This window comes from Geotrypetes seraphini, chromosome 8 (assembly GCF_902459505.1).
Source record: "Geotrypetes seraphini chromosome 8, aGeoSer1.1, whole genome shotgun sequence".
In the NCBI taxonomy this organism is placed as follows: Eukaryota; Metazoa; Chordata; class Amphibia; order Gymnophiona; family Dermophiidae; genus Geotrypetes; species Geotrypetes seraphini.
The window spans coordinates 86815210-86830607 of NC_047091.1; the positions used below are offsets into that span (position 1 = coordinate 86815210).

Consider the following 15398-nt stretch of genomic DNA (forward strand, 5'->3'; position numbering starts at 1 on the left):
CTGTTAAGTGTGCAGCTTCTCTTCCTGTTTTCTGGCTTCACATAAACACAGAAACTGTTTTTGAGCTGAGCCCACACTTTTCGAATATGGGCAGCAATTTGCAGACCTGGGCCCCCAATTTTTCAGTGAAGAAACTGGTTTTGATCTGAGACCATGCTTCTCTGCAATATCTCTAATTTTTATTACTGATTAGTGTTAATAAACAATATCTTAAATGCAGGTACCCTATGCCTGTTCTTTATGCACAAAGTATGTTTTTTGTGCATTTTTATTTATTTTCTTTATTCATTTTCTATCTCGTTTTCCCCCAAAGATTAATACCAGGTTGGCTATATCCTAATTTAACACATACTAGGGATCTTTAAGGGCTTATCATTGTTTTCCATATTATCCAACAACAGATTGGTCCCATTTGCATCGGATAATCGAGACTGCTGTTATTTAATTTGAAACAATTTTTATTGAAGAAGTCAGAGAAAAACATCAAAATGATTCCCCGTCTAATACAATATCCAAAGCACTAGAAAAACAGTACAATCGAAACAGCATCCACCCACCCCCTCCACCCCATCCCCTTACTCCCCAAGTACAATTAGCATATTCATTGGGCTTGGACTCTCATAGCCCACTGACAATATAACAATCCCTCCTACCCCTGATCCCCCCAAGCTTACATGTGATAAAAGAACGAGAAAAGAAAGGAAGAGAAAAAAAAAACCATATAGCTCCTCCAGCTCACCCGGCCCCTGTGCTGTCATTTAAATTTGATGGCGTAAAACCTTAATTAGACCTTACTGTAGTGGGGGAGCCTACCATATTCTGTTTCCAGCAATGCCCTGATGCAGTGGTGGTGATTGCAGATTAGAAAGCTCATGTAGATTGCCATTGGCTTAAGGTCCTGTTGCCCAGTAGCAGTTTTGTTCTTCACTGTCAGGATAGGAGCACTTAAGAACCACATGCTCCTGTAGGTTAATTCTGATCAGTTTGGAATCTGCAGAAGTGAAAGGAATGAGTTTGGAACTGCCAAATGTCTCAGGCGTCACAGGCAGCCCAGAGTAAACAGCCTCTTATTTTTAGAGCAATGCAGCCAGTAGTGTAACATATGCTGCTCTGCTGAGAGGGGACACTGACCTGAGCAGCTTTTAACCCCACAAGCAAGCCGCAAGAACAGTGCACCAAAGCTGTAGCCTATGGATAAAAAGGAAGAAGTTGCTGGTGACACTGTGCTGGAGGTTGGACAGCGGTGTTTCCATGTGAATAGATACCTACTGGCCACTCATAGCAGGTATTTCCAGGCCATGTTCTATGGGGGTGCTAGGGAAAGCTCCCAGAGCCACATTACATTACAAGAGGTGAATGTGGAAGCTTTCCAAACTCTACTCAAGTTTACTCGGGATACTAAGGTATCACTGAACTGCCAGAATGTTATGAGTGTACTGGAAACGGCAGATTTCTTGCAGTTTCAGCAGGTGAAGAGGCTGTGTGGAGCGTTCCTGGAGCGGCAACTCCATGTTTCCAACTGTCTGGGGATGATGTCATATGCCCGACAGTTTGCTTGCCCTGAGCTCTATACAGCAGCATTCAATGTGGCCCTCACTCACTTGGCAGAGCTGATATGCCAGGAAGAGAAAGATTTTTGTCAGCTGCCCAAAGACCTGCTGCTGCAGTTGCTTCAGAGTGATGACCTCTATGTCACTCGTGAGGACTTAGTCTTTGATGCAGCAATGAAATGGCTCATGCGTGATGCCAGCAGAGAGGAGCATTTTGTTGACCTAATGGGGTTGGTCAGAGTGGCCTTTCTAAGCCTCACTTTTCTTGATATCCTGCTGAAGCGTAGTAAGAGGCTTAAGGAGCATGACAACTTTGCACAACTTGTGAGAAAATTGGACAGCTGTCCTCCACCCAGCTGGTGTAATGTGGAGCAGGCTGCCAAGAGCAGCCGCAGCTATGAAATCTTGTATATCCTAGGGGGAAAGCACGAGATGGATCAGCAGGATCTTTTTCTCTTCCATCCAAAGATGGGTACGTGGTGGCCCTGTGCCCCACTGCAACGCAAGAACCTCACTCAGTATGCAGTGGCAGCAGTAGGTAACTTCAAAATGTATGTTTTCATTCAAAGAAAAGAATCCCAGCTGTCACTAAATGCTACTTTTTTCAGAGGATGGTGGGTGACTGATGTTGCCTGTCAGAACAATGATACAGTAGAATGCCAGAAAGCATGGGGAGGGAGGAAGATGAGCAATGATTGAGTAGGATCTATAGGAGGTCACTTGGTAGGCAGATTGAACCAAGTGTACCTTATCTTTCCATAACTAGTCCATGCGAAGGGTGGTGAATGAATCTTCTCTGGTAATGTTCTTGCATACATAGTTGGCTTTACTGTGGAATTTTCATTGTACATATAAATCTAATTTCCATTTTGAGAAAGTTCCTCTTATCTGTACCCTTCTCTTCTACTGCCAACTCCAGACTCCGTTCCTTCTTTCTTGCCGCACCGTATGCCTGGAGCAGGTTGCCTGAATCAATACGTCATGCTCCATTCCTAGCAGTATTCAAATCCAAGCTAAAAGCCCACTTTTTTGACACTGCTTTCAATTCTTAACTCCCACTCACTGCTGTCAGATACCTAGACCCACTGTATCATTTCCTCTACCATAATCACCCCAACCCTGAGATATCTTGTCTGTCTAATTAGATTGTTAGCTCTTCTTAGCAGGGACCGTCTATTGTATATTAAATGTACAGTGCTGCATACACCTTTTCAGTGCTATAGAAATGATAAATAGTAGTAGTTTTATCAATGGCTAAGTATGTTTGCAACAGTGATTGTGGTACAAGATTTTATCATTCTACTCCCCTGCCAGCCAAAATCTAATGGGCTGCAGTTACTCCACTGGATGGAGCTGGGAATGTGCTGCTCTCTGCCACCCTCATAACCCATGTCCTTTGTTGGCTGCAAATTCAAATCTAAAATTGCAAGGTCTTTGGTTTTGTTTAACCGGTCAAATACTGTTAGAATGTAATATTATAAAGGTTCTCTACATAGAAAATCAGCTGGCCTTAGATGTGTGTGTTTTGAAATAAAACCAAGTACATTGTTTTGTCCTGGGGAATTCTGCATGGCCTCAACTCAGTGGTATGCAGCTCAGCTTCCCTGCCACAATCAAGAGGAAGAGGTGTACAGCTGCACACAGGCTGTGTTGTCCTTCTCTGCCGCCTTGCTCTTGACTGTTCATTTAAACCAGTGGTCTCAAACTCAAACCCTTTGTAGGGCCACATTTTGGATTGGTAGGTACTTGGAGGGCTTAATGTCTTATTGAAGAAATGACAACTTTGCATGAGGTAAAACTCTTTATAGTTTATAAATCTTTCCTTTTGGCTAAGTCTTAATAATAATATTGTAATTTATAGCTAAAGAGACATATGATCAAGAAACTGTTTTATTTTACTTTTGTGATTATGATAAACATACCAAGGACCTCAAAATAGTACCTGGCGGGCCGCATGTGGCCCCCAGGCCGTAAGTTTGAGACCATTGATTTACACTATATGGTTGAACAGAGGTTGGTGCAGTTCAAAGGAACAGTTGGTCCCAGAATGACAAAGGAGGATGTGGCCTAATGTGGAGCTATGCACTTCCTTCTTTAAATGTGCTACTATGGGCGGGGCCTTAGGCACATGGGATGGATTGGCCCATGTGCCTAAGGCCCACTCATAGGAGGGGCCTCATGTAACTGGGCCAATTCCGTTTGACCCAGTTGCCTAAGGCCCCTCCTATCAGCGGGCCTTAGGCACCTGGGCCAATCAGGCCCAAAAGCTCCTGATGTACTGGGAAGGGGCAGGCCCGCCATTTGGAAGACTTTGGGCCTGCCGGACAAATGGAGGACCCGTCTGTCCATCCATCTAGTTAGGTTAGTTGGGGGAGGGGGTCTTGAAGGGTGCGTTGGAGGGTTCGGAGGGGGTGTGCCTTCCAGTGGGAGGGCTTGGAATTAGAGTTGCATGGGGACAGAAATCCCACCCGTCTCCGCCCGATCCCACCGGAATCTCCTCCGTCCCTACCCGTCCCCGCCGGAATCCCCCCATTCCCACCCGTCCCTGTGAGGAATCCCCTCGGTCCCCACCCATCCTCCCAATAAAAGTTACCTGACCTCATAAAAAGCAGCAAGTACTTCAACAAGTTTTTTTTTTTTTTTTTAAAGTCTTAGTTTATTTAAACCAACAATAAAATACAATGTAAACAAATAACTGAATAGAAATGAGATGCATACATCATCGGAAAGGCAATTTAAAGGACAATAGTTCCATAAGAAAAATGTGCAGTATGTTTAAACTTTAAATGATTTTGAATATTTACTCATATTACCTCAAAAATAATCATGTTGACTACATATATTCTAATTGTAATGATAGTTGGAAATTACGCATATACCTTTAAAAAAAAATCTGTTAACACTTAAGCAATGTGGCTGACGCCAAGAGAGAGGACATTAACCAGTCAAGGATAATTATTTCTTAAGTCCATGCAAGAACAGAAGTCCATCAACAGTATGTGGTCCAAGCTATGATCGTCTATCCTCCAGAACACTCCCAGCCGATGAAAAAGACCGCTCAGATGATGTGCTGGCAACTGGCACTCCAAGGACTTGTCTGGCAACTTCAGAAAGTTTTCTCCACTTTGTAAATTTGGACTTCCAATAACACAAGATAACATCTGTGAATTCATCAGTAGAATCAAGTATGCATCCACCTGAGAAAAGCAGATTACATAGGGCTAGATTCACAAAGCAAACTGATCGTGTACCGATTGGTTTGTGACCTGTTTACGACCAAATTTCCCTCTGGCCTGATTCACTTACCTCTCCTGTGATCCACTTTGAATCCGTGCATGCAAATGAGGAGAAACGCTTGCAAAGTAGGCAGGGACGTGATTCACAACACAATTAATCTGATCTGACTAGGCTGACCGATCGACTGAAGAAGTGACTGCTGGGGACCATTCGAAAATGTCTTTCCAACTGGAAGCCCTGCTCTCTGCCCTGCTCTGCAATCTCTCCTGCCTGCTCGCTCTAAATGCTGCCCTGCTCTGCCCCACTTCTTCTCTCCTGCTGCTCACCCCGCATGCCACCCTGCTCCGCCCCGATCTTCCCCATGAATACCACCCTGCTCTGCCCCACTTCTCTCCTGCTGCTCACCCTGCATGCCGCCCTGCTCTGCCCCAATCTCCCCCCCCCCACGAATGCCACCCTGCTCTGCTTCGATCTTCCCCGAATCTGTCCTGCCACATCACCATTCTCCTACCCTTCTCTGAATCTCTCCTGCCCTTCCCCGCCCTGCGAGCCCATGCTTTTAACCACAGGTTTAAAGCGGGCTAAAACCACAGGCTCACAGGGCTAAAAACTAAATAAAGTTATTTTAAAAAATCTCGGATGGGCATGCGTCTCGGATGGGCATGCGCAGACCATCTACAAATGGTCTATGCATGCGCGCGGATAGACAGCAGCGATCCGTGCCTGCAGATGGGGGCGTTCCGCCTATCATACCTCAGACATATTTGAAGAAGTTTAAGAATATAGGTCTTCTAAGAAACTTTCATCTAGTTTTATTATTGTGATGCTGCAAGACAGATGAGTCATCTTGTGTGTCTGCTGCTGGCAGCCTATCTACCATCTCTTTCAAGCTGGACAGTGCCTGTGCATATTCTGTTGGTGCTAACGCTCCAAAATTGCCTTTAAATCGTGGATCCGCCACCAAAACTCATGCTGCACGCCTGCAAAGGAGGGGTTAGTCTTAGTAGAAGTATAGGGATGCAACCTCTCCAACCCCCACGCCAGCTACAAAATAAATAAAAAAGACTTTTCCTCTCTTTTAGGTCCTAGTTCACGCTGCTAGGTCTGCCACGAGATCCCATATAGAATCCAACATTACCTCTCGGGGCTTCTGCAATGTAAAGGAAATCTTTTGGATTTCAATATTCTTATTCTCACCAACCGGTATCTCCTCCTAGTCAGGGCTCTCCCGCTCGTAATCCACCCTCGAAACAGATGGAATCCCAGGCTCTACGGGGCTCTCCTGTGAATTCAGAGAGTCCAGTTCCAAGCTCCCCTTCCTGATTTCAGCAGCCTCCGTGGAGAAGTGCACTCCACCTTCCGGTTGCTCCTTTTCCCGCGGGGAACTGGCAGTCTGGGGAGGAGGGGGAGGTGCTTTGGCATCAGGGCTCAGGGTGGTCTCCAAACCCAAGGAGGTCACCTCCTTCTCACCATGGAGCATCTCCAGTGGGTGCATCGACAATGCCGATACTTCCTGCATTCATCGCAGGAGCTCATCTATAATGCCAAGATTGGTCTGGACGGGGCGTCACAAGGCTCCAGCGGCGCTTCGGCCTCTCCTTTTCGGCATGGCTCTCAGGTAAATGTTTTCAAAGCAAACTTTGATGGGGTAGCCTGCGGCGAACCACTCAACTAACAGGTCCGTCCGCTATCTTGGATCTATGAATATGTTGTTTTTTTACCCATTCCTAACCTCATAACATTTATTGCAGATACCATCAATTACTCAACACTACATATGTGCCTGTCTGAATCCAAATTGATATGGATTCAAGCAACCCACATCCTCAACAAATGCAGATATCTGTATCAATAGTATTGTATCCAAAAATTCACCAAAGAATGGCACAGTAGAAAAGGGTCAAAAATTAACCAATTGATTAGGGTCAGCACCTTCCTTCTTCAATATGGGTCTAACTGTCAATTGTTATAAACATCTGGAAATGTACCATCACTCAGGGATTTGTTCACAAGCATACTCATCAGTGGATCTACCTTCTCTGCAACTTGCCGACTAATCCCTGATGAACACGGATCTAACAGAGCATACGCGGGTGTGCATTCCCTAATCTCCCTGCTTACATCATCTTCCTCAACCTCCCCATATTCCACCCATTTCTTAGCTGTTCCATGTAATTGCACATCTACTCCCATCACACCACCCAAAACTTTCCCAATAGATCTCAATTTATATCTCAAAAACTCTGTATAATGCTCATCTGGCTCCTTATCTCCTCTAAACTTCTTATATCCATCTATCAAGAACCGGACAGTATGGTATAGCTCATGAGGTCTATTCAATGCATTCTTCACCCTTTCTTGAAATAATTTATTATGCTTATTTTCATACAAGCTCAAATATTCTACTGTAACAGTCTGACCTTAAAATCCTCATGATCCTTGCTATTCCCTGTTTTCCACCACTTCTGTTCTGTTTTTCTAACTTCCTTCCTTACTTGACACACTGCCACAGACCTCCAGGAACATGGAATATAATTGTTATTCACTTAAATTACTTTCTCAGGAGCAGCTACATCTAAAGTTCCAGTCAAAGTAGAATTCCAATGATCCACTGCATCATGTAAACTGTAGACATGGAATCATCTATAATCCCCTCCTTTTACAAAAACATAGTGTGGTTTTTAGCATCGGCCATGGTGGTAATATTTCCAACGCTCATAGGAATTCTATGAACATCAGAACTATTACCACCATGGCCGGCGCTAAAAACCACGCTATGGTTTTGTATAAGGGGGGAAGGGGGGTAAAACCAGGTATCCATCCATTCACTAAATCACTTCAAAATGTGGACACACTGTTATTCTCCTTAAAACTCTATGAGCGTTGGGAGCAGCAAGGAGCTTTCAGTGTGGCTCCCTGCGTTAATAACCGCTATCACGGTTTAGTAAAAAAAGGGGGGGGGGGGTATATGCAGTAAACTTCACAAATTTAAATGTAATACAAAATAATACAAGAAAAATGTGCTTTTAAAAATTAAATTAAAAATGAAGACCTTGAATTGGGCTAGGAAGGAACAGCATGGAACTTAAATAAGCTGCCAAGCCTTTTCCTCCTAGACCAAAGACTAGGCTCTGTAATACAAATTTTATAGCCTTTTCCCATCTTTATTTTGTCAAAGTCAATTTATTACCTTGGTCCCATCATGATAACCAAATTCAATTCTTTCTCCCTACCTCTGGCCCCAGTGTAAAAATATCTGTTGACACCTAAAGGAATTTTATGGCCCCTTACTGTGGAAACCTGAAGCCACTCTCCTCTCCCATCTCTGGTTTATCTGTAAAAGCATGTCTCTGGCTCATAAAACTTCCTTACAGGCACCGAAAATCTAATGTGCCTTAGAGGCTCTCACATTCCTTTCACAGACCTTCAGAGACTGTCTGTTCTCTTTATTTCCAAGATAAGCATGACCAGAATGCTAAATATATATGTCAGTTTTTATATTTCGCTCACAATCCACCTATGAGTCCACCTTGTATCTAAAATAACAATCCAGTCTCTACAACCCCCTTCATCCAGAGATCCTCTATTCCAGTGGTCTCAAACTCAAACCCTTTGTAGGGCCACATTTTGGATTGGTAGTTACTTGGAGGGCTTAGTGTCTTATTAAAGAAACTAGTCTTTAAGCCCGTTACATTAACGGGTGCTAGAATATATGTCTGCCTGTCTGTCTTTCTTTCTGTCTAACTCCTGCTGTATTTCTCTCTCCTTGGCCCCCTTTGTCTGTCTTTCTGTCCCTTTTCCTGCCCCTGTGTCTTTCTCCCTTTCTTTCTGTCTGTCTCCCTCCCTCCCGCTGTCTGTCTTTCTTTCTATCTGTCTCTCTCTCTCCCTGCCCCCTATGTAGCATTCCCTCCCCCTCCATTTCCCTGTGCAGCAGCATTTCCCTCCCCCACCCCACTTTCCTGTGCAACAGCAACAGCATTTCCCTCCCCTCCACTTCCCGGTGCAGCAGCATTCCCTCCCCCTCCATTTCCCTGTGCAGCAGTATTTCCCTCCCCCACCCCACTTCCCTGTGCAGCAACAGCAGCAGTATTTCCCTCTCCCTCTCTGTGCAGAAGCCTTATCTCTGAACAATAAAGTTTTACAGAAAATGGGCCATTTTAAGACTTATTTGCATTCTTTATAATCATGCAAATTTTTTCATTTTTGAGTGTCATGTTTCTTTCTTATCTCTTTGGCCTCTGAGAGACCTCCTGTTCTTTTACTTCTCTTTCTGCTTTCCCCCCTTTCGTTCTTCTTTAGTTTCCTTCCCCCCTCTCACTTCCTCCTTTCCTTCCCCTTCTTGATGCATAATTCACGCCAAATACTGCAGAAAAGCACTTAACATCGCAGAACTAACCAATCATAGGGGCACGAACACGTCCTCCCTCCCCTCACGCGTCGAACAGCATCCTTCACACATGACATGCTTCCATATGGTCGTCAATCCTTGCCAGTCTAGAGTCGCACAATTATAGAAAACTCACTTTCTGCTGGTCCTGGAGCAGAGCTAATTTTGCAAACGTTTAACTGGGCTTGCTCCTTTTGTCTCTCTGTGGAACCCCGATAGATGGCTCATAGCCTCGGAGGAGCACTTCTGGAGTCTGAACGGTGAAAAGAATTCACTTAAAGAGTGGGCAAAGCAGGAAAAATGGCACTACCGGCCAAAGTTTATTTTTAAGTTTAAAGGTGCCGCGGCAGCTCCTCTCACGATCGCCACCTGCGTCGGAAGCCTTCTCCGATGCAGGTGCGGCTCGTGAGAGGAGCCGTTGCTGCACCTTTAAACTTAAAAATAAACTTTGACAGGTAGTGCCATTTTTTCTGGATGTCGTAACCTTCGGGGGTCTGCGACAGAGGGAACTTTGTAAGTGCGCATGGGGTGGGCGGGGCTGCGCTCGCACCTCTCCCGCGCTGGTTAAAGGCTCACGCTGGACACGGCCGTTGCTCGGGGTGCCTGGAATTCCCACATGGAACGAAGAGCTTCAGGAGACCCTTCCTCAAGGGAAATGGTGGGTGAGTGAGAGGCGGCGCTACCCCTATCCCCCCCTTGAGGAGGTAAGCCCAGCCATCCCCGCTACCAGGTGGCCAGCATGCTTCATGGAGAGGTGGGTCCCTTCGCGGGGGCGGGGCGAATGCCGACCAGAGCACGCGAGGCGGGCGGCTACACAGATCATCGGGGACTGCTGGAGCTGCCGTGCGAGCTGCCGGAGGGGGTGGCAGCGGGTGTGCAGTGGCGCTGCTGTTGGTGTCAAAGCTCGCCGCCTTCTCCGACCTTTACCGGGCCCTTTGAAAGCAGCGCTAGGTGGAGAGCAGAGAGGCTGTTGTGAGGTAATACACGCGCAAGCGCACTCGTGCGGCCACATCCCGACAGAAAAAGGATCAGGGAACACGCATCGCGAGTGCGCATGCGCGGGCTAGCATTTTATTATTTAAGATGACAATTTTGCATGAGGTAAACTCTTTATAGTTTATAAATCTTTCCTTTTGGCTAAGTCTTAATACTATTCTAATTTATAGCTAAAGAGCCATATGATCAAGAAACTGTTTTATTTTACTTTTGTGATTATGATAAACATACTTACAGCCTTAAAATAGTACCTGGCAGGCCGCATGTGGTTCCCAGGGCAGCAAGCTTGAGACCACTGCTCTATTCCATGCTTTCTTGAATTCAGATACAGTCTCATTTCCACCATCCATCCACCACTCTTTCCATAAAGAAATATTTCCTTAGATTATCCGCCTTAATTTTATGCTCCTTTGTTTCAGAGCTTCTTTTCCACTGAAAGAAGCCTCTTCTTATTCTTTTAATCAGTTCTCATCAGGGCAAGAGCCATCATTCATAGATTTCACCTCACTTATATCCATCCATTTCTTATCAGAGCCTTCATGCACTGCCTCTCGTCAGGAAGTACTTGTACAAGCCTCCTATCCTCATTTCTTCCATCCATCTCCCATCATGGTACTGTCATGTATAGAGGGCCAGATCTGGGATTCCTTTTAGAGGTTATGGGCAAGTTTTGGCATGTAAGAATTTTTTCTGCATGGACATCCCCTGGAGCCCTGGAGACAGTGCTTTTGTTTTATGGTATATTAGTATGAAAAAATGTCCTGCTCAGAGCAGTCTCTGGTGTGGATACTATGACCTAATTTCTGTCCTTTAATTCTTTCTTCCTTTCCTTATGCCCTCAGGGAATTTAGTGTTTGTAACTGGAGGTTATTTCCGGGGAGAATTTGTGTGGTACAGTGTGGACTGGGTGATAATCTATGATTGCAGTCAGAACCGTTGGCTTGAGGGTCCTGCCATGAAGTATTCTCGGAACTGTCACTGTGCTGTGGGGGCTGGACTACACATTTATGTGCTGGGTGGAAGCACAGATGATGGGGTGATCGCTGCTGTGGAGCGACTGGCTCTCGTGGACTCATGCTGGGAGAGCACTAGCCCCATGGTAAAGCCCGTGGAGAGGGCAGCAGCCAGCAGTTTTGGCACTAAGCTTTATGTGGTCTGTGGTCGAGATGAAAATGGAGACGTGTATGGTGGCGTGCAGAGGCTGGACATGGAGAAAGACATCTGGGATGTGATCTCATTCTCCCCTCTCCCCAGGTGAGTCTTTTCTCTTTCTCCTCCTCCCCCACCTCTGTGGCTGTTTGATGTTATTTTCTCTTCCCCAGAAGGGAAGGGATGTCATTTTCTTCCCTTTCTATGAGTGAAGTGACTGGACCAGTAAAGGACTTGAACCATAGAAGCCAGCTTTGGGTGTTGTGGATGCTTGAGCACCCCCAGTATTGAGCAAACTAATCTAATCTAATCTAATCTAAATCTTGGGTTTATATACCGCATCATCTCCGCAGATGGAGCTCGACACGGTTTACATGGTTAGGGAAGGAACGGAACTCCAGTGGAATTATATAAGTATGAGAGAGGAGAGGTTGGTGTGAGAGTGCCAGGAGCGGGACGGGGTTACGTTCTGGAGAGGAGCCAGGTCTTCAGATGCTTACGGAATGGTAGAAGGGGGCTCAAATTGCGGAGAGGGGAAGGGAGACTGTTCCAGAGCTGAGTGATTCTGAAAGGGAGGGGTAATTTCCATTGGTTTTAGCACCCCTAATCTTTTTGAAAAATTGGCTCCTATGCCCTGGGTATATCAATTTGATGCCTTGAGAAAATATGGATGTAATGTAATGTAATGTAATTTATTTCTTATATACCGCTACATCCGTTAGGTTCTAAGCGGTTTGAAGAAAATATACATTAAGGTTATAAATGAGAAGTAAGAAGGTACTTAAAAAATTCCCTTACTGTCCCGAAGGCTCACAATCTAACTAAAGTACCTGGAAATTAATAAAGAAGAGAAAATAAAGATGGTTGAAAAAAGAAAAATTCTATGTGAACTTATAGGATGGAAATTAAACTGACAGTGAAGAACTGTATGAAAAATACATATGGAATGCAGTTAGAGAGGGTAGGTTACAATCTATTTATGGTATTTGTTGAATTGGAAGGTGTTAAGGTGGGTAATTTGGGGGAAGGTTATCTGAAGGTAGGTGAATCTTCTGGAGGTAAAAGAGGAGGGGTTAAGATATTGGATGTGAGGGAGGAGGAGATGGATAAAGGAGGGGAATAGGGGATTTGCTATTTTTGTTATAACAAAAATTCATCCCAGATGATAACAAGTGTGGGAAACACTGGAAAAGGGAACACTGCTGGTGATGATGTGAATGCATACACAGCCCATGAGCAACGGGCTCATTCTCTTTTACCTACTGTATTTTTTGAGAAAATAAATGGTAAAATCTGACAGCTTGTTCCTAGTGTTTGACCAAACAATGTAGAAGTGATTTAAGAGGATTTAACAGAGACTTAAATTGGTTAGCTAACTTCGTCAACAAAACTCTGGAACCAGGATGGTTCTCAGAGTCATTTGATGACATCATACTCACACCCTTTCCAAAAGGAATAGACCTAGACATAACAAAATACACTACTTACAGACCAATAGCTAGTATTTCATTCATGATGAAAATGATAGGATTTGTTGTTGCATCACAATTAAAAGATTACATCACAAAATGGAACCTATTACTATCTACTCAACATGCTTCAGAAATGCACAAAGCACAGAAACATGACTAGTATCTAGACTGCGATTTGAACTAAGTAAAAATAAGCAAACATTCCTACTCTAATTCAATGTCTATGCAGCATTCGACACAGTAAACCATACACTACTCCTATACGAACTAGGAATATCAGGAAATGTGCTACAATGGTTCCAAGGCTTCTTGACCAACAGATGATACAGAATACTAAAAGATGGACTCCTCTCAGCACTGGTCACCACTGTGTAGCGTACCAGAAGGATCACCAATCTCACTACTATTACTACTACTATTAATTAGTTCTATAGCACTACCAGACGCATGCAGCACTGCACAGTCACAAAGAAGAAGAAAACAGTCCCTGCTCGAAAGAGCTTACAATCTAAATAGGCAAGACAGACAAACAAACAGGATGTCATGGACACAGTCAAGGGGAATGGTCAATTAGCGGGCTGGGTTGGAGGGCAAAGGAGAAGGGTTAAGGATTGAAAGCTATATTAAAAAGGTGGGTTTTCAGTCTGCTTTTAAACAAGGGAAGGGGCTTGATGAACAAACTTGGGTAATTTATTCCAGGAATAGGGGACAGCTAGATGAAAGGAACAAAGTCTGGAGTTGGCAGTGGAGGAAAAGTGTAACACTAAGAGTGACTTATCTGAGGAACAGAGTTCTCTGTGAGGTGTATAAGGAGAGAGAAGCGAGGAGAGCAATAAGATACTGAACTGTATGCGATGGTAGATAAGGAGCCAGTGAAGTGACTTAAGAAGAGGGGTCTTAATCAACTTCATTTAATAAACTTTTTCTGTATATTCACTGGTCCTCAGCGGGCCACCATACACTCAAGTACATTCATAGTGAATGGCTTTACGCTCCCACTCCTCATTGGAACCAGCCCGACCTTATATTAAATTTTAAATTTTAACTTGCATTAATGATGGTAATATATAAATACTAAAAGTACTTTTAGTATTTATATATTACCATCATTAATGCAAGTTAAAATTTAAAATTTAATATAAGGTCGGGCTGGTTCCAATGAGGAGTGGGAGCGTAAAGCCATTCACTATGAATGTACTTGAGTGTATGGTGGCCCGCTGAGGACCAGTGAATATACAGAAAAAGTTTATTAAATGAAGTTGATTAAGGCTGCTAGATAACTTCTTCCAGCTGAATTGAGATATTAGTCAATATCTTCATTTCCCAGTGGATTAATCGAGTGCCAGAGTTCACATTAAGAAGAGGGGTGACATGAGCCTAGCAAGGTTGGTAGAAGATGAGTCTTGCAGCAGAGTTTTGTACAGATTGCAAGGGAGAGAGGCGACACTGCGGGATACCAGTTAGGAGTAGATTGCAGTAATCTAAGCGTGAGGTTACGAGAGCTTGGACAAGGGTCCAGGTAGTGTACTCAGAGAGGAAGGGGCAAAATTTGGTGATATTGAAGAGATAGAAGCAACAGGTCTTAGCAGCTTGTTGGACATATGTAGAAAATGAGAGGTCAGAATCGAAGACCACTCAAAGTTGTGAGCAGAGGAGACTGGAACAATGATAGTATTATTTATCGAGATGGAGAAAGGAGGAGGAGGAGCAGAGGGTTTAGGAAGAAAGAGGAGGAGCTCAGTCTTGGACATATTTAGTTTCAGATGACAGCAGGACATCCAGGCAGCAATGTTAGCCAAACAAGCAGAGACTTTTTATACACTCTTGCTGTATACTATATTCATGACAACACTAGACTCAATAAACCTAAACTATGGTGAATGGGTATTTTCATACACAGAGGATATACTTCTCTTAGTTCCAGCAGGCCTGAACTCAACATTAGAGAATGACATGGTGGCTGTTACCCGCAGCTAGCCACAGGTAACCCGCCGAAATAGTGGGGGGAAAACAAGTGCTCACCGCAGGTATGGGTACAAGACCATCCACTGCCCCATGGCACGGTGAATGGCCTTGTCTCTGCAGTTAAGGGAGGAAATGCGCAGTCACCAATTGCACGTGGCCCCCTCCCTCCTTCCTTCCTACCTACCAACTGATCACCGCCGCATCTATCTCCCTTCCTTCCACTTATCTTCATGGCGTGTTTTAATTTAATATGTTCAAGCTGCCGGAGCCTGCCTGAAGTCGCATATGTCTGCAGAAGCTTCTCCTCTGACACAACTTTCAGTTGCATCAGAAGAGAAGCTTCTGCAGATGCATGCGACTTCAGGTAGGCTCCAGCTGCTTGAACACATTAAATTAAAACATGCCATGAAGGTAAGGGGAAAGGAGGGGGATGCTTGGACTGTGTGAGGGGTGCTGAAGGGGGATGGAGAGAGGGAAGGGGGTGGAAAGGAACAGATGCTGAAGAGGGGTGGAGAGGAACAGATGCTGAAGGGGCTGGAGGGTGTGTGGAAAGGAACAGACGCTGAAGGGTAATGGGGAAGAGAGAGAAGGGAGAAGATGCTAAAGGGAAATGGAGAACAGAGAGTGGGGAGAAGACGCTGA

General features: G+C 44.6%; 1 protein-coding gene across 2 annotated transcripts in view; it reads left to right on the forward strand.

Moving 5' to 3' along the window:
• Positions 1-1105: 1105 nt before the first annotated feature.
• The window catches only part of LOC117366143 (ectoderm-neural cortex protein 1-like), a 60871-nt gene continuing 46578 nt past the window's right edge, over positions 1106-15398 (forward strand). For both annotated transcript variants that reach the window (XM_033957297.1, XM_033957296.1), the window contains exons 1-2: positions 1106-2088; positions 11013-11424. In XM_033957297.1, coding sequence (XP_033813188.1) covers positions 1191-2088; positions 11013-11424 — 1310 coding nt within the window. In that variant the 5' untranslated portion in view covers positions 1106-1190. The remainder of the gene's footprint in view (positions 2089-11012; positions 11425-15398) is intronic.